Here is a 25,450-nt window from a genome sequence, read left to right on the forward strand (position 1 = left end):
GAAATTTCTTTTAAATAAATGTGTGAAGATTCTGATGTCCATGTTGCATGGCATATTGTAAAGAGCCTCAGGACAGTCACAGGGCATGTTGGGTAGAAGCCACATCAGCTGTGGAAACAATTAGGCTTAGTATAATCGCTGTAAGAAGCTGAAAGCAAGAACCACCTGTTGAACATCACTATAAAGGACTTAACGTATCACAGGAGCATAGCAAAAGCCAATGCCTGTGACTGATTTGGTAGAACAATAAAGGAAGGGCACCAATAATAAAAGGTTCCAAAGAAGACATACGAACTTGAAATTTAGGTAATACCTACATTAAAAAGAAGAATCACTTCCAGTTGTTTATCATTCAGTATCACTTTTTAATCATGTGAAACAGCAAACTAGAAAGGGCAATGCTTGTCTGACAGCAGTCTCTGATCAGATTAATTTTAGACCTAATAGGAACACTTTTGAGCATATCCTACAATATAAAATGCTTTCCAACAAAATAAGAGATTTATTTTTTTTACTTGTTTAGCAGTATGTGACACCTTTTTGTTGTTGTAGTATAAAAGATGTTATCTTGATATTATGTAGTGGCTATAAAATGCTGTATTACTACAAACAGTTCTAGGTGATGTTGATACAGATGACATCATTCCAGGTGATACCCTTAAGCTTTTATCTCACTGCTTTGCATTTCAAATATCTTTCCTGTTTTTATTATTTACATACCCCTGAATATTTGTAGATTTAAATTTATACATATACTTGCTTACATATTTACATTCATACTTTATGTATTTAAGTTCAAAGGTGTAAATGACATAACACTAGCTTTGTAGCAAAAAAATTCCAGGTGCCTTTTCAAATAACTATACCAACAAGAATTTTTCAAGAAACTCAAAGATTAAGATCAAATTATCTTTGACTCAATTAACTGTACTATTTCAGGGTAATATTTGCATATAAATGTAAACTAGTATCATTCTTGGTTAGCACTGTATGTATTGGTACTTGCTGATGGCAACAGGTATAACTACAGATTAATTATTTGGTTGTTTCTCATCTTTTTTAATGGATTCTGCAGTAATGCCTTCAGTTCTGTTTACTGTTTGATATTCACTGGGAACACACTACAGTTAGTAATTGCCTCTTCATAGGTAATCTTAAAGCTTCAATTTTCAGATAGGCTTTTATTAGAATGATGAAGGGGTCTCAGTATTTGTGAACAAATTGTCTCCCAAGATTAACTTTCTTGGTTTTCCCAAAAATCAATGTTGCTAATGGCAGTGAGATTGATATAACTCTCTATAAACATATATAAATGTTTATATAACATTTAGCAACTATGATGCAGGACACAGTGTGACACAATTAAATGTACACTACAAATAAATACTGGAGAAGCTGGTTCTTAAATGTTCATACAAACTAGTGTACAAGATTGTCATTTAATGTTTTGTTGGATCTGTTATTAAGGATTACCATGCAGACATGGAAGTGGAATGTCCTTGACTCCTAAAATGCTGCAACTTTAACTACTTGGATGTATTTGCCTTTGCTGTAACTTAATTATAAATCACATGGCATGCATAGTGGAAACTCCTCTGTGCAGATACACGCATACTTATTTTGCTTATACCTGACTTTGGATAACTTAGGATTTCACACTCCATTGAAGCTGCTCCCTCTTTTAAGAAAGTCTTCAGAAATTTGTATTTGTCATTTTATGACAACTGTCCTTTCTTTTTATGGACATCAGGCCAAGTGTTAGGTAAATTTCCCGCTGATTTAGTAAGGGTTTTGCATGTTGTAGTTTTTTGCCTGATGTGAATACATTATCAAAACAAAGGATTGAAATACAAAAGATTGTAAAGTATTTCCCAAGTTGATTGATGAGAAAAGGCTTTCTCGCTGTTAATGCAGCTTCTTGGTATGTATAATACCTGACCTGAGAAAATTTTCTTAAATGAGGAAGGATTATTTTTCTCATTTTAGCAAAAAAGAAACTATACTACCTTCAGTCTATTTTAGATAACTTTAATCTCAAGACATGGACTCTGGGCTTCAGGAAAAGCATCACATGTTCAGCTTTATGTCATCTTAACTTACATTCATGCTCTGAGGATTTAAAAATACTGTTTGGTGCAGTTTTCATTTTCTCTTGGAAAAACAGCACATACCACAAAAGCACTGTTTTCTGCAGTTGTCTGAAATTAAGTCTTTTACTGGTAACTTGAGAAGTTATTTTAATGTTGTATACTGAATTAGGAATTCAAGGAGTAGCAAGCTCATATTCTGACTACAAGTTGAGAAGAGTGCATAGATATTTTCTAGTTACTGGTTTTATGTTGGAAGGTAATTATTGCACTGAATTACTTTTGTCAGAAACTTTCTGTCAGTCAGAAAAATACAACAAATGATCTTTCAAGAGCCTTCTGCTTTCTGATCTAGACCTGCTTTGATGACAGTCGAAGATGGAGGATATGAAATCTCTGTTCATGTGGTGTCAGAGCTGATGGAAAAAATCTTCCTCAATATTCCTGCAGACTGGCTGAACAGATTAGTAGGTACTGTTCCATGAATTTTTTGTTGTAGAACCATCAAGGGCCGCAAAGTTCACAATGAAAACTGAATTTTTAACTATTGACTATGTTAGAATCATGATGAAATTGTCATTCTGGATACGTATGATGACTGCTTATATTTTATATAATATATATTCACCTTTAAAGTAACTTCTGGACTTAAACCTTTAATAAAACATTTCAGTTGCTGTGAAACAAATGTAGGAGAAGCTGGAAATTCAGAGTTGAGGTAATAAGAATAAAAGGTAAAATAGTACGAACATTTATTACACGCTATATAACTAAATATTCAGTTACTAAGTGGGATTCCCTGTATGCAAAATAGAATGTCTTACCAGTTTTTAGAAATAGCTGCCATGCTTTATTTAAGTAAATAACTGAGCAGTGTTTCAGGCGGACTTCTCTGTATCCTAAGTTTGACTTGTTGAGAGGAGGTGTACGTGATTCACAGGTGTTATGGTATAATGAGAAGCAGTTTTAACAAATTATTTGAAAAAAATGTGATTACAAACAAAAGCTAATTTTCTATTCAGACACTGAGCTACATTTCTGGTGAGTGAGTGTAGCCTTTCTGATGGTAGAACCTGTATGTCAGGTGCCATTATGAACATAAAGTGAATTGGATTGTTCTATCTTTTGCAGTGCCCTCCTCAGATATGACTTACCGCATAATAGTAGCAGAACTGTGTCATTTGCTGCTAGCAGATACGGAAGCATCCTATTTGTTGGAAATTAGGAGCCATTTTGTGCTGGATGAAAACAGCTATCCTTTGCAAAAGGACTTCCATCTGCTAAATTTTCATCCTGATCTGATCTCTGAACCATTGACCTCTGCAATAACTGGTTAACAAAGACCATATGAACAAGCAGATTGCAAATAGAAGAAAAATGAATTAGCTCAAGGAACAAATCAGAATACAAGAAAGGATTTCATATTTAATTCATACAAAAATCAAAAGGACTGGTATGGAATATCTGCTAATTGTATGCACTTCTACTGTACTATTTAATTGTCACACAGTGTATTTTTATACGTATGTTTTTATCTTAATAAAAATCTCTTGGTGGTATCTCACTTTGGCTCTTCTCTCTAGTGGAAGTTCTCTAGTGTTGAATCTGTGAACTCTCATGAATATGGCAAATTAGAGGAAGATGATTACAATTCTGTAGTGTCATTTCTTCTGTTCGTCTTATCCTGTGTCTTATTTTTAACTTGGTTATTTCTTTGTACTTTTTCTCCTGTTATGGTTGCTTTCCTTCTTTTAGCAGCAGAATTTTTGCCATTTTTCCTCAGCAATTTTGCTGTTGCTGTCGTTTCTTGTAAAACAGCTCTATCTCATTGAGAAACTAATTTTGTTTAGCTAGAAGTTGTTGCACCAATTTAGCTAAACTGCTTAAAACCCCTTTAATTAAACTGATGCATTCTTTTGTGGACCCCTTAAATCATTAAATTTTTGTATGTATTGTTCTAGGATAAGCTGGCAAAAACTTAATCACCTTAAGCCAATTTAATATCGGTTTAACACTGGTCTACAAAACTTTGTCCTGCCTTAATCTGATTTAGAAATGAATTGAATCCTTGAAGTCTTGGTTTATTCAGATAGTGATTTTTATCAGTAAAAGACTGAGTAAATGATGACCGCATCTGACTTAGTAAAGCAACAGACTTATCCAACTGTTTTTGCAGAGTAATGGTTATATTTTGATAATGATTAATATTTTTCTCTGATACTGAGGCTGGTAGATGCTGCAGAGTATAAATAGTACTTAATGTGTTCCTTGACTAGATCCCTGCAGATCCTTGACCTGCCTTGTTCTCAGTTAGGAATCTGTTTCCACATACAGGATGTTTTTGCTATCCCCAGGCTTTGAAAACAGAACTGTTCTCAAAATTGAAGTTGATGATAAATCAAATTGTGAAATGTAATTGCATGCCAGTAATACAGCGATACAACTAAGGTTAGAGAGCCCTTAAGTGCGGTCTCCTGGAAGTTGCTACTTACGATTGAGAAAGTGTTTTCTGGTGTTAGTTTGGATTCTGTTGTATGTGCTATGGTATCTGATGTGTGTGAAACCATTTTGGGACTGTTGGGCTTTTTTAATGGGGTTGAGTACAGCCATGTGCAAGTCATGTTTTTGCTTCTGTACCAATAAAGGGGAAGATGATAATGATGTTTCTTGTCAGTCTGGCAGAAGGAGAATTGTCAGGAGATGCCGAGAATGAATTTCTTCAAAACTGTCTGGAGTCTCACAACATCACTTATCTTGTTATTGCTTTATTTAACTACTTGTGTACTGATCAATGTATTTGGTCAGATTCTGCTGATCAGACCATTTTGTGGAGGTCTGCCTCTCATGGCAAACTTGGTGTTCTGGTTTAAGCCCTGCCTGTTTGTGGCAAGATAATTCCCCAGTATTTTTGTCTACCTCTGCTAGAATGTTACTCATTTCTCATGAAAGCAAGACCAGAACTACTATCTTTTGGAATCATCTCTGGCTGTTTTGTCACTTCCTGTGGAAGTGAACATAGGAATGCTGAGCTTATGCCAGCAAGATCCATTTCCTGCTGTGCCAAGATGCATAAGAGTAGCACAAGAAAGACAGCACAGTGACAACAAAAACTAAACTCAGCACTGGCACCACTGGTGTGCAAGTCAGGTGCTGACAAAGGCTATTGCAAATGCCAAGACAAAAGCTCCAGAAAAAACTCAGTGACCTCTTCTAAAGCAAAACACTGCAGTCTCTGTAAAGGAATCATAATCTCCACAGTGCCAAGCCTAAGGTGAAGGAAGAACATGCATCACAGAAGAGGCTCAATTGTAATGTCCTTATCTAGTAATCAATAATTAACAATTGTTTTTGCTACTGTTGACCAATTGTGGTAACAATAATATAGCAAATCACAGCTCTATATAAGCAGAATTCAAGAGTTACAATGGTTGGATTTTATCTCACAGTTCAATATTGAAGCAGTTTTTCATCTTGTTTACTTTCATATGACTTGGCAAAATCAGGATGATGTCCTGATCAATCACCTTGGTAAGAGTGCAAGGACCCATGCCTTTTGTACCTCATTCTATCTACACTTTACTCAGGAATGTCTCATTCTAGAATGTGTTTTCCTTAATGCTAGGGAAAACCATCTTGAGAAGAAGAGCAATATCGATGTTCAGATCTGTTTAAATCATATGGTATCGGATGCTGATCCTGCATGAGTTAAACCATTCCAGGACCTCTTTGGGTTTAAGACTCTTGAAAAAACAGACATCAGTTATATTAGAGAAATCCTAGATTGTTTGACATCCTGTCAATTTGTGGTTTTCTGGGATGATTCGACAACTTTAGGAGGAAGTCACCCTAAGTAGATTGCTGCAGTGCTGCGTGGCTAAATGCCAAGTTCTGCATACTCTGGTTAGGTGTCTTCAGCTGATTTGAACCTGACTGCTTCGTCCTCTCTTGATCTTTCAGATAGTTACTCTGACTCATGTTTGACAGTATTCCGTTTCGAAATCCAAATTACAAACATAATGTTATAGTTCAATATTAACTTCAATCAATTTACAGTAATTATACAGCCTTCTTGGTTTGTGTCTGTGCTTTGGTGATTCTCCATAAAATTTCTAGGTCCTGCTGCTTTGTGTTTGCCGCTTTAGAATCTTCCCCTTGCCTTCCAAACAGAAAAAGCTGTTGCATTATCTTTCTGTGCTTCCATCTGGTATGGAAATTTTCTCCTCAGGAGCTTTCTGACCCATCACGTGTAAGGCTTCTTGCTCCCTTTCTGTTTCAACAAGCTGCTGCATTTAGAATGTACTGTTATTTTAAGAGCAGATAATCTCCAAATAATCATCTAGTTCCTCATTTCCTCACTTAGAGGAAGGGTAGACTAGTGCAGGTGACAGTCATCATTAGGCTTCTTAAAGGACCTAGTGTAGGTATAATTCTAATTGGGAGAGAAGGTACAGTAGAGAATGATGCACAGGGGAATAGATGCAGATAAATTCTTTGCTTCAGTAGTGGCGGGATTTGTTCTCTAAGTTCCTGTTCTCTAAAACAGGAATGTAACCATTCATGTCTGTTGTAAAACACTGATCAATTGCTGCTCACTGCCACTTGAAGGGGTTGTACTTTTATTGAGCAAATGCTAAATTTATTGCAGAACTTCAAAAATTCTCATGTTTATCGTAGTTACGGGGAGTTTTGAGGAAGATGTCACATTTTTTAATGATTTTATAAATAGCTGTTTCTTGTGTACTTTTTGGATTGGGTGTTTTCTATGCTAAGCATTTAACTTGAATGGTAAATACTAGTACCTTAAAATTTTTCAGAAGAAAAGAAACACCAGTAGTTAAGCACTGATAGGTCTTGTAATCATTCCTCCTCCTTCATCTCACCGCAAGTCTCAAGCAGGAAGAATAGATGGATTATCTGTAAAAAGCAGTAGGTAAAAAATTGCTGCATTGTATATACGACAATTGGTATCACTGTTAATGTTCCCTATTTAATCATGTCTGTCTTTACTGTAATAGCTGTGTTGTTCAGGAAGAATCATAAAGGACCTTTCTCACTTATGTTACTTTGATAACCTTGAGCAACATCAAGTACATTGGTAACTGCATTTAAATACGTTTCTCCACGAGTTTAGCTGTAATTATTGAACACACAAATATAAGTATTTGGTACATTATAAGAAGCATAAAGAAGAGACCACACCACTACAATGCATTATATTATATTATTATATTGTATACCAAGTCAGGCAAGTGAACAAAAGCCTCTCACTTCCCAATTTGGAGGTATTTATGTTAACAGACACTCTGCATTACATGTGCCTGCCTGCACAAACTAGTAAACAACTGCCTGAAGCATCCTTAACAACTCACTTTTGAGATGTTTAATGTTTATTGGTATGGTTTAAATCATAAAGATGGAGATGGTGTATTTGCTAAAATTGCTTTATCATAGTAATATAGCTAGTATACATTTCATACATAGTTTTCGTTCCCAAATCAGATATGTTGCCTATTAGTCTGTTTTGCAGTAGTCCTGTAGGAGTAAAATATGAAAAAACAACTCTGGGTTTGGGGGCACTGCCATTACTCATTTGGAGAAAGTACAGTGAGATTTGAGTGTTTTTGTAACAAGCCTGGACTTTCATATACCAGTGGTGCAGTAAGCAATACAAAATGAGGGTACTATATAACATCTCATGTGGGGAATCAGGTGGCGTTTGTTATCTTATAGTCCCTCTCAGATAAATTCTCATACACAGTATTTCCTTTAGACAACAACGTTGTCAAAATGGAAAGTGTTCTCATCTCCTCAGAGAAGACCCATTTTTAATATACTGAATTAATATTATATCCTGTTTGAAAGGAAGTTGGCTTTAGTTTAACTGTGGAGATTATGGTCCTCTTGGAACATAATTGTACAAAATGTTCCCCTGTAAGAGTTAGTTTATCTGGTTTATGACTGCAGGGTGTGAAAGGTACAGAGTTCAGGTCCCCAGTGAACAATCAAGAAGAAAATGTCCTATTTCTCTTACTTTGATGAAAGATAATTGCTCTGAATTATTTTACAGAAAAGTTACTTAATGAAGAAAACTCTACCACTGAAACAGATTTATGCCATAGGTTCTTAAGATAATTGATCAGATTTTCAGTGTAAGAGTGGCCATACTAGGTGAAACCCAAGGTCCTTTTCACTTACGCTCTGTCTCCTGCAGAGGTCAAAAGCATGTATTTGTGGAAAAGTATAAGGGCAGGGCAGGCACCTAGTGGCACTTTCCACGAGTACTCCAATACTCTTGCAAGCCTGGAGTCGCTTCTGACTTGAGGACTTCTTTTCTGTTTCTCCTTCAGTGTCACCAAAGTGTTGTATGTTGCAGTCAGCTGAGAATAACTGAATTACTGCAAGTAGTAAGCTATGCTGAGCGGCATGAACAGGTGCTTATAGGTGTTTGAACAATATCCACTCAGTGTTTTTCACCATTCATATTCAAAAGAGGTGTTAAATATAATGCTATTATCTTAAATACATTGCAAGTATTTAGCAATCAGCCAACATATCTTGGACTTGGACAGTGTTTTGGCAGTTCCATGCTTAGTGGACCTCCATCCATTTTGGCGAAGCCAGTCTGTCCATGGTGATGCCATGCACTAAGCAGTGAGGCCTTATAATTGACAATTCTTAGGTTATTTCGGGTTCCATCCAGATGATGGAGCATTATTCGTGTCTGCTAGTCAAAATAACTAACACTGGGAGATCATATTTGTTTTCCTGCTTTGCTTGCTCTGCTATGTACTAATTAAAATAGAAAAATATTTTGGAGAGAGGGAAGGTAAGAGTTCCAGCCTACCAGGGACCAAGTCTTCTGTTTGTGTTTGGGAAAGGAAAAATGTTACCTTCCTGTTATTCTTGTCCAGTTGGGAGCATTAAATGGTTGAAGATTTTGCACCGTTTATCATTAGGTTGTGAAAGACAGTGAGAGCTTCTCTATTTTAAGGTTGTTTTTTTTGTTTTTTTTTTTTGTTTTTTTTTTTTTTTTGTCCTCAGAGTGATGCTGCTTAATTAAGTGCTGTGGCAGAGAGCATGCCATCGTTTAACCAGCTCCTTGGGCTTGCTGATCATCTCATTCCAGTGTTCTAGTTCTTTGCCTCGAGTGTACATGAAAGGCCCAACTACTACACGTCCCAGCAGGTGTGTTTCTGGGGAAAAAAAGAAAGCAGTTAGTGATCAGCATCTGTCAATGCTTCTGTTGAACCCTTACCTGAAGTTAGAATATTAACCTGTACTTGTGAGATGCATGTTATGAAGTTACTTTCAAACCAAAGTTTTCATCAAGGGATTCACTCTAGATCTCAGGTTCCCCTAGTATCTACATGCTAAGATTCAGCCCTAAAAGGTACTGCAGGTTTAGTCAGTCTGAGCCTACTCCGTTGCCTGTGCTCTAAATGAGAATCTAAGGCACACAGATCCTTATCTGCCCAGACCCTGTACCTCAAGTTTATTGCGGAACTGTGCCCTAGTTTGGGCGTCAGCAACCTTGGTAGGATGCAGATGGTGCTCTTGCTTGGGAAAGAATACATTTAGTTACTGGAGCATCAGCTGGGAGTCACAATATGTTGGGTCTGTTTCATGCTCTAACACTGACCACCCTCTGCCAATGAGTAGGTCATTTCTTTATGCCTGAACTTTTCAGCTGCAGATAAGGAAAATAATTTGAAACAAAAGTATAGCTGCTTGTATATATGGACAGTGACTGGTCTACATAGTTCTAGTCATGTCTTATGTTTAATTTTTAGCCTTTGAAAGACAGACATGCTTGCTGCAAATACGTTGTTCTGCTTTTTAAAGAAACAGACTCTAAAATACCCTACACCTCTTTCATTTTTTATGATTATTGCCAAAAAGGAATGAATTTCTCTCATGTTTAAAATATCTCTGCAATATGTAAGAGATTTATGACATCTTAAATATAATAATTTATATATCTTACTGTCTCCCTCGATATTCTGGAACACAGATAGACTCAGGCTTGCTGTATCCAGCTCTGTCTGATCTGCCTTGAAGCTGAAGGTTTCATTGTACACTGGATTGAGGGATCCCAGAACAGCTGCTGTCTTTTTACTTTTGATGAATTTGTTATGGTTCATTAGTGAGACTTTGACATATACACCTTGGATAAAAAAAAAAAATCAAAAAGAAAATACATCACAGGCACTTGGGAGGAAAGGGTGAAGGCAATTTCAGACTTTTATGAGTCAATAGTAGTTATACCATTAGATCATGAAGGATTAAAGAAACATAAGGCAGTAAGGCAATGCATAACCCGAAGCAGGGAGTACACAAAGTACTTAGGTTGCAGTGCACTTTGCAAATTTAGGAGCTGTTGTTGAAAGGGGCAGTCTTAACTCTTACCCTGCATCCTTGATCACATATTTCTGTCTTCCCTTCCATCTGATGGAGGTGGGTTGTTTATTTTTGAAGGCTTAGTTTGTTGGATCAGTACTAATTTCATATATTCGATCACATGGTCATTCGATCCAAAACAAGGGAGGCTTTGTGGGGCGGACCCTCACAGCTACAGCCTGCACTTGGATCAGATAAGTTTCTGATAAAACTGAATCTCTTCAGAGGAACAGCATTCTCCTATTCAAACAATCCTTAAACAAAATGATTTTTCCAATAGCTGTTAAGGAATTTTGTGGAAAATTATAGGAAAAGATGTGAAAGAATGATTTCAAATGGTCTGTCTGCTCTTTTTCCATCTAGAAAATACTATGAAAATGGTGGGGGGAAGAAGTGGAGGAAGAAAAACAATAAAAAAGTTTTGCTTTGCTTCCCGAAGGTAAGATGAGTGGTATCACATTGTGGTGTTATTCAGTAGATCTTTGCAAATGAGATCCAGAGTAGCCTGAAATTTTCCATTCTTCCTTCCTCATCTACAAAACTTAGTGACAAGCATAAAGAAATTTCATCCTAATTATTAGCTAAGGATTTGTTCTTTTCCAGTGAAGCAGTAAGAGATTCCCTGCTGCTACTGTGTTTATTACTCCCTGCTATTCAGTTCATTAAAGTTAATCTGTATAGCAAAAACAATTAGAAGTGCCAGGACAGATCCAGCACTGGCAAGATTTTAATGTCACTTTGTTATTTCCACAGATGCAGTAGGCTCTCATTACTGTTTGAGAGGTTGCAAGCTTACTAGAATAGGTGCTTTTTCTGTCAGGGCTATATTACCTGGACATTATTTCTGGATTACTATGTAAACTACTTGTATAAAGTCCGATTTTTAGCTGTTTGCTACTTGCTTCCTTATTACTTCTTAATATATTTAACTCACTAGTTTTAATCTAAAAATATTTCCTTACTGTCCTATACTACGTATCTTCCATCAAAGATTAGTGTCACATTAGAAAGGAGCCCTGTCTCTAGGAAACTTTTTATTCCAGTTTTTCTTTAGGATTTACCAGAGCATCTGTGGTCCCTAAGTCATACTTGAAGGGCTTTATCAGATGAAATAACACCCAATGCATTTAATTTTCCTTTGTTTTTATCTTTAGTAATGTATCCTGCAGAATCATCTTCTGACGGCTCCTCCTTCCAGAGAGTGCCCATGACTCTTGCTTATTAGAATGAATAATCTGCAATATACTGGCATTAAATAATGTGGAAGATTAATGTTGGATCTGTGGAAAGAAACAAATAGAATTCTGGCTGTCAGTGCTGCAGAACTTCAAAACTGAACCATCAGGCAGAGACAAGTTGTATTAAGAGGTATTCTCCCTCTCTTGTAAAGTTGCTGACATGATGCAAAATTAGGAACTTTGGCTTTTAGTTCGTAATGTTATTTTGCCATTCATCTTTCAGGAACTAGTCATATTTTTTTCTGGCCATCCTTATCTTGGCTATTTGTGTTCTAGAACTAATGCATGATATTTTTTTGTTATTCATCGTTTCTCCTACAGCAAGCGCATGGTGAATAAGGTACGATTATGCTAACTGGAAAGCTGTATATTCTCATCATCTTTGCCATGCAAGTCATCTCTTAACACTCCTGCCCTAAAAAGAGTAAACTCATCTCCATGTATTTAGATACTGCTGGGTATATTTTACATTTATATTCTTTATTTTCAGAGCCCTTCAAAAAATTATCAAAGATGCAGACACATTGAAGCTTGGTTCTTCCATCTATTTTTGCTACCACTAATGTTTGAGTGTGTAGATAAATGACATTTTGAGGTATTCTCTACACTCCTCATCTCTGAGGCCGAGGACACATAAGCAGGTTGTCCCAGGAAAACCCCAGCTGCAGTAAGGGAAGGAAAACTGTGACTCCATCCTGTGGTCCCCTGAACTGAGGTCAGGCTGTCCTAAGCTGGGAATTTTCTCCCACTTCAGCTCCCTCCCAGAACAGCTGTTCAGTGTGAACAGTTGTCCTGCCATAGTTACGTCTAGGCTTTTGCCTCAAAATTCTTTGTCTTGGGGCAAATTTTTAAATGTAGCTACTGCATTAAATGCCACCTTCTTTGGACCGGAGTGCAGTAGAATAGTGTTGCTTATTGCATAAAAGCACTGAGAGATCAAGAAAAAAAATTGTTTCTGAAGATGTGGGACAAACCATTTATTGTGACATGAAACCAAAGCATAGCAGAACTGAGCTATCAAAATTTTGTTATCCTAGTAACAAAGTTATGATTTGTTTCCACACAAATTAAATCACCCTGATGTTTATTTTTTCTATGGAGAATCACTCAGTGCAAGCTTGGGCAGACAGATGAGGAAGGAGCAAATTAGAACAGGAATTCTGGAGCTGATAGCAGAGAGGAAGGTTATGTACTTACTGGCAGCATAGCTCTCATCCTGGAGCTTTAATCCCTTGGCTCTCAGAACCACTATGGTGAGACGGCCCAGGTAGTCGTTGTAGCTGAGGGAGAACTGGATATCACCATACTCTGAAGGAGACTTTGGAAGCAGAAGAGCGCTAGTCAAATATATCTGAAAACCTCTCTCCTCAGACAGACAAATGGGGGGCAGGAGGAAGGGGGAGATGCCTCTTCACACCAGTGGTTTCTGTCACAAGGTGCCTTAGTGAATTGCAATGGCATTATCTACAATATTGTTATATTTGGTAGAAACAATTGAAAATACTGTTGCTATATATTTATTAGCAGGATATTCTGACTTGGTCCCTCCTGGTTTTTATTTACAGGGATAGATATATTTAGTTAAGCAAACAAGATAAAGTCTTCCCAGTCAAGGTTCTGGTTTTATCTGATACCTCTCCACAACATGCTATTTAGATGACCTAAAACAGTGATGCAAACAGCATCAAAAAAAAACCCCTTCCTCCTTCCACTGGCCATCTGAGTTACTTCTTTATTTGCTAATGGTCAGATTTCTCTCTTTTTCTGGATTTATGTATAGTGGTAGTCAAACCCTGCTGTCTTGTGATGGTAGTATTTTCTTGCTTCAGGCTAATATGCATAAGAAGCCTCTTTCAGCCTTCCTGAACTTTTGAATTTCTCTCTTCCAAATGAAGCCTGTTTCCTCTCATCTTGTGCTTTTTTTTTTCTAGTCTTACTAATTCAAAACAACAATAGGTGCTTTCTCATATATCTGTCTCCTTTTAATTCATGTAACTGTTTCCTAGCAATAGGATTGATAATGATTGTACCAAGAGTTACATTATTAACTTGTGACTCCATGGGAATGTTGATACCAAATGTTTATCAAATACTTTTGCATTTGATACAGTATTTGATATAATATTCTTCTACCTCATCTGTATCCCTCCAATACTTGTTAGATGAGAGAGAGAAGTTCAACGCTGAGCATACTGGGGTGTGCCTACCTCCAAGTTTTCTTTCTCCAAATCTCTCCATATGACTAGTTTGCTGTCATCAGTTAATGTTTCATTTTTCAATGGAAAGATAACTTGTCCTAGGAAATGGTGCTTTTTCTGCTTATCAACGTGATAAACCAAGAATTTCAGAGTACTTTGGAACAACATTTTACTGGAAACCTGTACAGGAAGAGGAAGAGTATGTTAATAAATGTAATTGCATCTGAGTCTTTTCTACTCTGGCGTGACTTCGAATGAAGAATTTCTCAAAGTGTGTTAGAGGTAGGTGGAGATTTCCTTTGATTATTTAAAGTCCAGTTTCTTAATGTGCCTAAAGTTTTAGCTATGCAGGAATCGGAAGATCCAAGCTAAAATAGAATTAGCTCGTCTGGAAAATGTGAAGTTAGCTGGCAGCTTTTCAGCCTATATAGATCTAGTATTATATGATACATTCATTTAAAGACACAAAAACTTAGAATTCTATGAACATTCATTTTTCAGTTGTTTGAACCTCAAACTTTTTTAGTTTTAAAGCTTGCGTCTTGTGAGACCACAAGCCTTCCTGAAGTCCTTGACCTTGGGAGCCAGGCTCCTAGCTTTGCAACACTACACAAATATTACACAATACATTGTAGTTTCTAGCCTGCTCCCACAGCAAAGAGCTATGAAAGCCTTAGTTAAACTAGGTTGCTCCTGGACTTCTAGAGCTTCTGGGCCAGCTGCTCAGCTCTAGTTCAAACTCATATTTTCATTCTTCCCAGGACAGCAAAGCCTGGAATCTTTGGTGCAGTCCACATGTAAGATCAGTCCTGTAGCCACAGACTTACGTAGCCCAGGATCTCCAGAAGGTCCAGTAATAAATCTTATCTCCAGTGAAAATGACTTGTATTTCGGTAGAATTTTGTAGAAAATTACTCATTCTTACAAAACATGTACTTTGGTTTGGCAAGTCAACATTTGCAAACAAAAATCTGCTTCATCAAAAGGTAAGTACCTGAAAAACAAAGTTTTCATCAAACTGTGGGTTAAGGGTTTTGAGTTTTGTTTTGGACTGCAAGTACCGTCTTTCATCAGGCAGCAAGTAGATTTTCACAAAGGGACTGCAGGAATCAGCAGGAGGCTGCAGCTTTCTGACTTTAATCAAGGAGACAAGGAGCCTTTCTGACTCTTGTTCGTACTCTATGGAGAACCAGAGACGGCCAATGCTGCCCTCAGGAAAATCTGTCTCACTTTTGTCTTCAGGAAACTTGTACAGCTCTGGGTTAATGGTCCCTACAACATAAGCTCCAGCTTCAGGAAACAGAAAAGCACCAGCAGGTTAGTCTCAAGAGTGTAGCAGGCATTTTTATAACCACTGCTGTATTAGGAAAACCATGTTAATCTCTTTATTAACAATCCATCTTTGTATAAGCTCAGGATTTGAACTCCTTTTCCCTGTAGTGTGAGAGAGTAATTGTATGCTGTCCTCCTCCTTTTTTTTCCTCTTATTCTTGTGACTGTACCTTGATGGTTCTGGATATTTGCTGTTGCAATGAACAACCTTATCTGCAAGTGGCCTCTCTGTATCTGCAGGCAACAGTGTGACACTTCATGACTACCACCATGTTGTCCCTTTATAAAAAGATAGAATGAGAGGCTGCTTTGTGTGCCTTATGTGCAGGTTTCCAAAGTACCATGTAGTGTTTGGGGCTCTTACTGTATACTGCTATGTATGGTATGCCCCCAACAAGCCTGCTTCACAATATTCTATTTCCCCTTCCAAAAGTCCCAGTTTTGCAATGTCATACCCAAAGAATGAAATGATGAGCGTGGCCCAGACTGAGGAATCACGTAGGGATCACTGTCTTCCTGAACCTGTTCTTCATTCATCAAGTTAATCCAGTCTCGCCCGTGCAGTGTTGGTGGAATGACAAACGGAACGCTTCTAGATCTGCTCAGAACAACAACAGGTACTGACTCTTCTAATTTAAATACGAAAATCAAACTTGGTAACAGGGTAGTGTGCTTAAAGTTCTTATCTCTTGATTTTGTAAAAGCTGTATAGACATGCCTAAGTAGAAAAGATAATACCCTTTGTTTTACAATTGATGTTGTGCGCACAATGCCTAAAGGTCCAGCTAGGGATATCAGATCTTATGTCTTCAGACAGATCCCTCGCTTTTCCCTTTCTTCTCCTTTGGAAATAATCTTTCAAAGGAAAGGAAGAATCAACTGCAACTTTTTGTTTTAGAGCCCCAAACTCCTCCAGTAACTAACTTCTTAGAGAGCCTCCTTTCAGAGCTGAAGTCATATTGTTAGGTTCTCAGATGTTTCATTCTGAGACTACTGGGAATGACTCTGGCCCATGGGCCATATTTTTCTACATAACATAAAGCTGTCTATGCACTGATTACACTTGATGGCAATATCTCTCTTACTATTGAATTACATAAATCAGAAATAATCATTGCATTCATAGTAACAAAGTATTATTTTTCTAGAGAATGAAAGAAAACATGACTGATGTTTTTATATAGTTTGGGGTCTCATTTATGTCTGTACATGCATATATTTAGATCATCCCTCATTTGAGCTTTGACAAGTTGAAATGAGTGGCCAATAGCCTATGCTCTCAAAACAAAACAAGATTATGCACCTTGTGCTTTTTGGCTGAATTTCAGAAGATGACTGATTCTGCAAAATGGCCTTTGCAGGTGGTGTTGTGACAGGACTAGTGAGCTCTTCATAAGAAGAAAGGAGGCAAAATTTCTTCCAGAGCAGGTATGCAGTAATTCCAATGAGAACAAATAAAAGGATACCTCCTATTACACCTCCAGCAACAGCAACTACTTGTTCTGTTCAAACATAGAAGCACATAAATCAGCATAGTAGGATCAAAGTTATATAAGTTTTCGCAGGAGGAAAGGACATTAAAATCAACAAACTTATTCGACCTACGTTCTAAAATGGACATGAAAATGAATTTTTTAAATGAAGCATTCTACTGACATGCACACTTTTGTCTTTGGATATAGCATGGCGCAACAGCTGAAGATGTATGACATCAGTAGTGAGTGATTAGAAAGTGTTCAAATACTCTGACAATGATTGCAATGCAAGAGACTCTGGGCAGGGGGGAATGGAAGCAGTCATGCAAATATTTTACCTTAGCATTGAAGTGTTTGCACTCTGAAGTGTTTCGTATTTCTACCCCATTCATCTATGTTGAACTACACTAGAACCTGGCACAAAGGACAAAGCAAAGCTCTGGGGATTTTTTCTCTCTAGGGATGCATACATTTTCTGATCTGGAAAGACAAAAAGTATCTCCTAAACACTATTTCCTGAATCCTGATTATTTCAGATAAAACCAGATTCTGTATAATTTGCATTTTGGTTTTTGTTTTTGTAGTTTCACAGCAGTAAAACTGAAGACTTAGATGTCTTTATGAATATGGGGAATTCTGCCAAGATAATTTCTCATTAGACCATGGGCAGACAGTTGATAATAAGCTCCGTTCATTGTTGTCCTGTGGCTTGTTTACACTGAGTATGCTAGAGTAAAAGGCTGGAGAGACTCTTCTGTGCTGTAGCTGACACCCAGCCTGTCTTGGCCTACCACTTACCTATTACTGGTGCACCCAGACGTGACTGGATCTCAGCTGAGAATTGATCCTACCAGCATGTCCTCTGTCTGAAAAAGAGCCCTAACTGCAGAACTCTCTTCCACTCTGTGGTCAGGTAGGCAGCTCAGGAACAGGTGATGATTGTGTACTGCCCCATCTCAGTTATCTGGGTCTCCTCTAAAATGGTGGGGGCGAGGAGCACTGGAGTTCTCTTGCAACTGGTACTGACTTTTTTTTCTCCCCCCTGTTTGTAGGGGACAGACTGGATGAGAGGCAGCTTTGGATCTGCTTCCAACCTTGGCTCTCACCAGTGATTCACTTCCCCTTCCAACACTAGAAGAGAGCCTAACAGGGTAGGCTTGTCCACCTCTGACCCCAGGGTTTTGAGGCTTAGCCTGGAATGCCCTCTGGCTCAGGGCTTAACATTTGGGATGGAAGGTGAGTTCTGACCTGAGTCGGTGTAACAGATGATGCAAGCAGACTACAAAACTGCTTTCCAGGGACACATGGGCTGCTTTTTTTTTGAGGGGGGGTGGCAGGGCTCCCAGTGTAAGAAAAAGATTGTTACCGTGGCTGTTAAATTTCTCCCTTATCACTAAGGCAGTGAACACCAGCTGCTTTCAGTGACTTTCTAAAATGTTCTTGCCTTTTCATCTTCTTTCTAACTATTCCTCTTGTATTTCTGTTTTTCTTTGCTGCTTTCTTCAGGCTCTGAACTCTGTGAAGACACTGAGGGCTGGGGGAACCCTTTGTTTCCTGCTTTAAATCCCTGCTGAAAGAACTCCTCTATGCAAGGATTTTCAGTGTTTACAGTAACAAAATATCTATCTTGCCTCAAGCAAGCTTATATTATGCATATATCAATAGTATTTACGTCTGGAAATAAGTTTAGTCAGAGTTTGATGGAGTTCAAAAATGGGTGTTTTTCTAGTGTTTGAAGTGTTCTAGCAATACATGAAAAATTATGAAAGCAGTCTGTACCCCATGTACAAGATAACTCGACTTAGAGTGCTTAAAACTCTGAATAGCTTGTCTGTGTGGAAAATAACATGCAGCATATGAGACTCATCTCGTAAAGCATAACTGTGATTGTTTTATTCCTTTCTCCTTTTTTTCTGCCTGTGCTTAGGTGCCTTGCAGTTAAGTCACCTGTCTATATGACAGTACAAGCAAATAAAGACAATATAAGCACAACATATTCAATCAGCACTATTAGTAGGTTTGAATAAAAGCTCAGAAAGGTAATTTGCCACTTAATTTATTGATTAAGACTGTAAAGAGCATAGGAAGTCAGTTGCAAATGTATGTATTACTGATCTTTTTGCTGTTGCCATGTTGCAATCAGTGATATGGAATGTCCTTCAGCTTCAGAACACTTGAGTAAATACCACGTGCTCCAACATTAACCGGACCATAGTGCCCCACAGGCCTTTATCCCATCATATCTCACTTTCCAGTTTCTGGTCCAGTCATAGGAGCCAGGTTTCTTTGCAGCTCCCCTCCAGGTGTGTTGCCTTAGCTCTCTGCAGGAGTTGCCTGGCAGCTTCCCCAGGAGTCATCTACTCAGTCATGTCTCCCACCACTGCAGGCCACTCTGCTCCTGGCTGTTCCAGAGCAGTGGGCACTTTGCAGTCCTTGCAACCTGTAGGTGGGCTGAATACCTTTTCATAATTAGCCAGGCTACTAGGACAATAATTGTTCTGAGGAACAGGAAACAAATGTCTGTTTGTTGTGGATTAATGCTAATATAGAGACAAATCCGGTTGTGCTGAACTGGTAATTTAGTTTCCTTTTGTAAGAATGTACAGTATGAGGAAATGTGAACTCAAATTCAGTCCTGAGCATGGAAATTCTGCAAGTCTGCCTTCCCTTCTAGTTTTGTAGGCTGTACTCAAGTATGTCTTTACACACTGTTGGTGTCTTATAGCTTTAGAAGGCCTGACTTAGAAAAATGCTTTAGTTTAGTGCTAATGAATGTAATAGAAATTAATGGTGCACTTCATGCAGGTGTAGTATCAGCAGCACAAACATTTGTGGTTGGTGATTTTAGTCTCTGTTCGGACGTATGTATGTTAAAAAAAAAAAATAACATTGCAAGGGCCATAAAAGTTGAAGCAAGCTCAACAGGACTTTTTCTCCCTTTCACTTGTGTCTTCTCCATTCCCAAGTCTTTACTGCTCTCAGCAGTTGTCCTAGTTTCTCTTCCTGAAGCCAGTCTGTCACCTTTTAGCGCTGATGACAGTAAGCTGAGGTGTGCTGTAATGCAGTGTGTGGTACACAGCTGTGTACAGACTTTGGAGTAAGAGAATGAGTTTCCAGCCTTTATAATGCGTTTGCAGTACTGAATTTGTTCATTGCCGAATGATCTAAAGTATTTCTGACCCAGCTACTGTCATTGGGTCAAATTCTGCTTTTTTGTTTTTACACAGTGGTCGATAAGAGGTGAAGTTTTATCCATTTCAGTGAAGCTCCCTGTGATTTAATGAGTAAGGAGAATTTGGCTCATTTTCTTTTAGTTCATCTTATCTGATAGATCAGCAACAGAGCTAATAGCTTAGGGCATAGTGTAGCACTAATCAGAAAGTGAGCCATTGAAATAAGCTGAATCCATTGTGTCTAAGGAGAAAATATATATGTATTAAATAACTACCTGTCATCATGCAAAACTGATGATTGTATTCAGCTGTGATACAGGATCATGGCATGTGGAGATGATAAAGGCCTGCTGGAATGCTTCAACTCTAAATGCCCTGTGCTGGTGGTCTGTCCACCATTAGTAGCTACTACGCTTATTTTAGCACACAGAAATGTGGATGGATACCTTCTCGGTCTGCTTTGGGATTAGATCCCTTTTTGCTTAGGTTTTGATATTTTTATAAACTTGTTTTAACCTTTACAGTAAGCCTTCTGGAGTTATGACCAGGTAGTTCTTCCTCAGAAGTTTTAATCCCTATATAAATGCCCAGATTTGTAACAAGTGTACAGTATAAACCAAATGATTTGGGGGGAGGGGGGAAAGCAAACTCTTTACACTGGCTGTTTGCTCTCTCTGACTCATACACCCAGCCAGTTAGACGATGGGAAAGCATTCAAGGCATAGAATCAAAATCAGAGGCAAGTAACAGACCTGCAGGTTGCACAGTGGTGTTTCCTTAGCGGGCTCCAAAAGCAGGTCGGACAGATGGACAGCCGTTTAAGCTCGGAGAAGAGAGCGCTGAGCTGATTTCTTGTCCAAGTTTCCCTGAAGCATGGGTACGTGGGGATTTGGGGAAGGGGTGCATGCAGGCCGTGCTGGGGCGGCGCGGGGGGAGCCCTGCACAAGCAGCCGTGGGGCCGCAGAGCACTTACCGGGCATGGGTGCTGGGGCTCCGGGGGCTCACAGCCGCGGGCCCATCTCCGCTGCCTCGCCGGCTGCCCGCGATCCCCGCGCCGGGGCTGCGGCCGCCACAGCTCCCTGCTCTTTAAGGGCCGGCGGTGCCCTGGGGCAGCCCCTCCTCAGCCCGCCCCTGCAGCTGCCTGACAAATTAACACGCAGGGCAGAGCCTGGGTGCATGAGTAATAAGAATAGTTCTCTGCTTCAGATGAGAAGAAAAGCGAGGGGCGTGTTAGGAAGAAGTTCCAGCCTTAGCTAGGGACCTCCTGCAGTGCCAGCTGCCATCTGAGAGTCCGGTACCGCGAGCGAGGCCGGAGGAGCGGCCGTCGCGGCTCTCTGGGAGCGCGCTACTCTAGCAGTTGCTCCTTACGAAAATCTGACATTTCTCAGTCGCTTTTAAATTCACAGTGAAGTGTTGGAGCTAAAATGTTTTCATAATGAGTATTTCTCAGCTTAATTTCTTCCTGTAAAATTTGAATCAGACTCCTTAGGCTGTTTTCAGAAAACTAGATATTGGTTTTCCTTTTTTTAAAAAAGCAAACAACAACAACAACAACAACAACAAAACCAAGAATCCTGCAATCTGGTCTTTTAATAGCTCTTCAACTACCGGCTAGGGAGAGGATTGGAGATTTGCAGAGGAGTAGCTGTTGTACCAGATAAACATTGTCACCCCGGGGGGGGGGGGGGGGGGGGAAGCTGTGCAACTTTGGCTATGGGAGATGCTTTTGAAAACTATAGTTATGCTCAGAAAAGACTTTGATATTAATAGCTTAACTCTTAAAATTTCCGGGGGGTGGGGGGAATAGCATGCAGGATTTAAAGCCTTTAATGAAATACCTATGCGCAAAGGACCACAGAAAGGCTATTTAGGCAATCACAGTTACAGTTTTTCCTAATTATGCTTACAAATGTAATGATTTTTAATGTTTTGCCTTTGTAATAAACATAGCTAAATGGATGTTCTCTAACAAAATTACCTGTGCATAGTTCTGAAAGGAATTTATTCAATATCATTTTTTCTACTTGCTTGCCAATGTTTGTTTCTTTTTCATAAAGTATGGAAGAATTGATACCTTGAATTTAATTTATGACTGTTTGTATTCTATATGCTGCTTCTGGTCATGATTTGGTATTGTATACATTTGCATAGTGCCTTTTAGTCTAAAACCTGGAGAAATATGTAGAAACTAAATCAGTGGGATTCTAATGAAATATAATCAATTTCTATGGAATTTTAGAATTATTTTAATGACACTTAAAATGTCGTGCTGTAAATGTGTGGTTTACCTTTTTCTACTTAATTCTTTGAGACTCTTCTATAAGGAAGAAAGCGTTTAGATAACTTTCACATTAAAAAGATAAAACTCCTTATATTTCAATTTCGCCTCTTTAATATATTGTTAACTATTAAGTTACTATTGCATAGTCAATGTCCTTTGCTATTCCTATTTCTACAATGAGTTAGAGGAAAGAGCAAAAGATCTATACTTTAATATTACGTTAAGGGAATGAAGTATGCCACAGGGGTTTTATGCTCTTGAGGGATACGCCTTTACAAGCAAGTTTAGGACTACTGAGAGTTTTGAGGTATGTGGTAAGGCAATGACTGGCTGCTCTCCATTACAGTATTCTTTTCAACTCATTTTTCTCTGTGTGAGGAGTGGTAACATTGCTCAAAACATCTGACTGCTTTATAGAAAACTATTGAACAGTTAATGATTCTAGCCAGATGCACTGTCCACTGTGCAAACTGTGCCACTTCTGTAGGAGGATGTGAAGTGTATGTCTGGGAAGCAATAACCAGCTGTTGATTCAGCTCTTGTTTCTCTGGGCCAATGCATAGAGTGGGATGGGCTTGCAGGAGTAGTTCTCACCCTCTGCAAAATCCTGTGGAAGGAGCTAATGGCTCAGTTGCTGAGCAGGGAGCTGCAGTTTCCATCCTGTGCTCCTCCACACACTTCTTGGCCTCTAATTTTTCTGTGCTGAGTTTTAACACCAGATAGAAATGAAGATCAATAAAAAGGAGGTAAGGGACACAATTATATTCTCCCTATCTCTGATCAGAAACCTCCTTCCTACCCTACTTCTTTAAAGGTTTGCTTTTTCATCCTAGGCAGCCTCACAGTAAAGCATTCAGTATTATACGTGAAGGAACTAAAATAAACTAATTTAAAACAAACAAAAATACTGACTGCCACATGTCCAAATGTGTCTGCTTGCAGCAGGTACTCAAACTCCCTCAGGAAGGATGGCTGGTAGATTAAGGATGTTTCTCTGTGCCCACTGTGTGTCTCGTTATGCTTCTGATCACTTCCACCTAGATGCGGGATATGCTTTTCTTCATTATTTTAAATAGTCAGCTTTAAGTTCAAGTATTAAAAAAAAAAAAAAAAAAAAAAAGCCGATTTACCCATATTCACATACTGTAACTTCACTGTTGTATCAGCGGAAATTCTGGACATGCTTTAAGAGGTTTGCTGCCTAAATTCTGCTTCTCCTACATTTTAACAAGTCTGTTCATTTCAAATATATGGTCTTGTTTTGACTAAAAATGTATTCTGCAAATGCCAGCCTTAGCTGGCCAGGCTTGAATCTCTCACTCTGCTTCTCAGCTGATGCTGTATTTACTTAGTTAGGTTGCTCAACTGCTGTATATGAAAAATTGTTATGTTTTCTAAGAAAAAGTTTCTCTGTGGAACAGCTGAGAAGTTTAATGTTTTGTGGACCTAGATATTGTCCTATAAACATTCTGTGAAGTCCCTGGTGCATTTTTTGTACTGTAATACATACATTTTACTGTGTGCAGATCTAGGTCTCACTTCTTACAGTAAAACCTAGGCCTTTAAATGGTCATGTAAATATTCCATTTGTAACTACCAAGCTGGATTTAGTATGCTTCAGAATAATCATTAAGACTTTCTAGTTTTGGAATATGTGGTAAAGGGCCCTACATTCTCCCCACATTTTAATGATTTTTGTAGTGTTGGCAACCATTCAGAAGTTGAGTCTAGCCCCAAAATAATAATATATATTTCTTAAATATTTCTTTTCCTTTACATTCTGTTTAACTCTGGCACATTCCTATCATGTTTTCAAAAATACATTCTCATGAAGTAACATATCTCATGATCTTGGGGAGATACCAAGGTAAGCCTGAACAGCTGCAGTAATGTTGCTCTTAAACCTTCTGAAAAATAAGAAGTGGAGCCAGAAATGTATTATCATTTCTTAAGGAATTGATCTTAAATGTTGGAACACTCAGTCTAAAGAATATTCTGTCATGAAACAGTTTTTTGAAATGTGTTAGTTTAAAAACAGTTGCCACTGTGCTCCTGAGACTAACTTAAGTTACACATCTGTTTGCATCTTTAACTTATGATATTATTTATACTAGAAAGGGTGAAATTGAAATATATGTGTTTCTTAAATTGTATGTTTCTGAAAGATATTTATTCAGTGCATTTTATATGATTGTGTTTAAAGTCAGGTTCATTAAATATAATTACTTAATGTTTGTGGGAGCACCTCACAACAGAAGATAGAGAAATATTTAAGGAAGGAAGTGCTGTAAAATCACAAGTGCCAGTAGATCCTTCTAATTACTAATTAGTGTAATTTAGTTGACAGTTTCCCTCAAATCTAATCTCTACTGCAGTTTATGAATATTCTTAAAATTACAACAGATTCCATTATATGAAAGGTTAATTTTAGTCCAACTTGACTAATTTTTAGTCAATTTTAGTTTTTTTTATTTTTAAAATCCAGGCATTTTAAATAAAATATATTGAAATTCTATTGCCTTCTTCCCCCATTTTTGTATTCATGAATTTTGACTTTCACATGGCTGGCATCTATGGCTAGAATGGCTTCTAGAAAAAGGTAGATTTTTTCCAATTAAAATGGGACGAATTTTACTGAGCCTGGTGAATGGGCCAGGGACGTAATAGATTAGGATCTGCAGGGAGCATTGATGGGCATCCGAAGTACAATAAATAGATTAGATCGAGGTATAATTATCAAGGGCTGAAATAATAAGAGTACTTAAAATTTCTATAGAGCCTTTCATTCCCAGGCTCCTGAATTCTGCACCAGCATTAATTATTGGTAGTTAACCATGACAAAAGCTTTTTGAAATAGTAGTTATTGTTATCCTTATTTTATAGATTGTTTAATAATTGGAGTTGCTCCAGATTCACACTTATGTAACTGAGATAAGAATTTCTCCCACAATCAACTTCTGGCCTTAAATTGACATCTAGTTTTTAGCTTTAGCAGGCTACAGACATTTGATTATTTCAGAAAAGAAAATGCAAAAGAAAAATCTAGTCTGTCATAAAACATCCCTTAGTGGATGTGTTTGTGGAGTCACTTGTTAATTGCTTTCAAAAGAAAAGCTGGGAATGCAAGAGTAAAGAAATCTAGAAGGGAATGAGTCTGCCAGAATTGTTTTCTCTGTTTTACTGTTGAATGCTGTTGCCTTTTGCTCAGTGTCTCAGATCTGAATCCAGAACAGCTCTGCCAGTAAAACAGTGTGTGTGAAATTCTGATG

The 25,450-nt window shown here is 38.1% G+C and overlaps 3 protein-coding genes across 20 annotated transcripts in view; 2 read left to right on the plus strand and 1 right to left on the minus strand.

The window, feature by feature from the left end:
- SHLD2 (shieldin complex subunit 2) overlaps positions 1-3,651 on the plus strand; it is a 47,992-nt gene extending 44,341 nt beyond the window's left edge. For 11 of the 12 annotated variants that reach the window (XM_064513750.1, XM_026116703.2, XM_064513751.1 and 8 more), the window contains 2 exons: positions 2,443-2,558; positions 3,219-3,651. In XM_064513750.1, the coding sequence (XP_064369820.1) occupies positions 2,443-2,558; positions 3,219-3,424 (322 nt within the window). In that variant the 3' untranslated portion in view covers positions 3,425-3,651. The remainder of the gene's footprint in view (positions 1-2,442; positions 2,559-3,218) is intronic. The other variant, XM_064513754.1, reaches the window with a different exon arrangement.
- LOC112993265 (synaptotagmin-15) lies at positions 538-21,054 on the minus strand. Of its 3 annotated transcripts, none has more exons than XR_003261687.2 (10): positions 20,874-21,054; positions 16,556-16,754; positions 15,708-15,850; positions 14,915-15,210; positions 13,930-14,100; positions 12,920-13,040; positions 10,072-10,251; positions 8,283-9,280; positions 6,887-7,001; positions 538-6,367 (listed from the first exon to the last, which is right to left on the minus strand). XR_003261687.2 is itself a non-coding variant. In XM_026116719.2 (8 exons), exons 1-8 carry the CDS (start codon positions 20,878-20,880, stop codon positions 9,144-9,146), a joined length of 1,254 nt encoding a protein of 417 aa, XP_025972504.1. In that variant the 5' UTR covers positions 20,881-21,054; the 3' UTR covers positions 7,290-9,143. The 3 variants fall into 3 exon arrangements, 1 of the variants encoding a protein (XP_025972504.1); XR_010389668.1 differs by having other exon boundaries at positions 538-6,370; XM_026116719.2 differs by lacking the exons at positions 538-6,367; positions 6,887-7,001 and having other exon boundaries at positions 7,290-9,280.
- GPRIN2 (G protein regulated inducer of neurite outgrowth 2) overlaps positions 16,617-25,450 on the plus strand; it is a 39,361-nt gene continuing 30,527 nt past the window's right edge. For 3 of the 5 annotated variants that reach the window (XM_064513759.1, XM_064513757.1, XM_064513758.1), the window contains exons 1-2: positions 16,751-17,640; positions 17,780-17,963. The gene's annotated coding sequence lies outside the window, so the exon portion shown is untranslated. Of the gene's footprint in view, positions 16,681-16,750; positions 17,641-17,779; positions 17,964-20,006; positions 20,778-25,450 lie in introns of those variants that run through there. The other 2 variants (XM_026116709.2, XM_064513760.1) reach the window with 2 other exon arrangements.

Source organism: Dromaius novaehollandiae, chromosome 6 (genome assembly GCF_036370855.1).
Source record: "Dromaius novaehollandiae isolate bDroNov1 chromosome 6, bDroNov1.hap1, whole genome shotgun sequence".
Classification (NCBI taxonomy): domain Eukaryota; kingdom Metazoa; phylum Chordata; class Aves; order Casuariiformes; family Dromaiidae; genus Dromaius; species Dromaius novaehollandiae.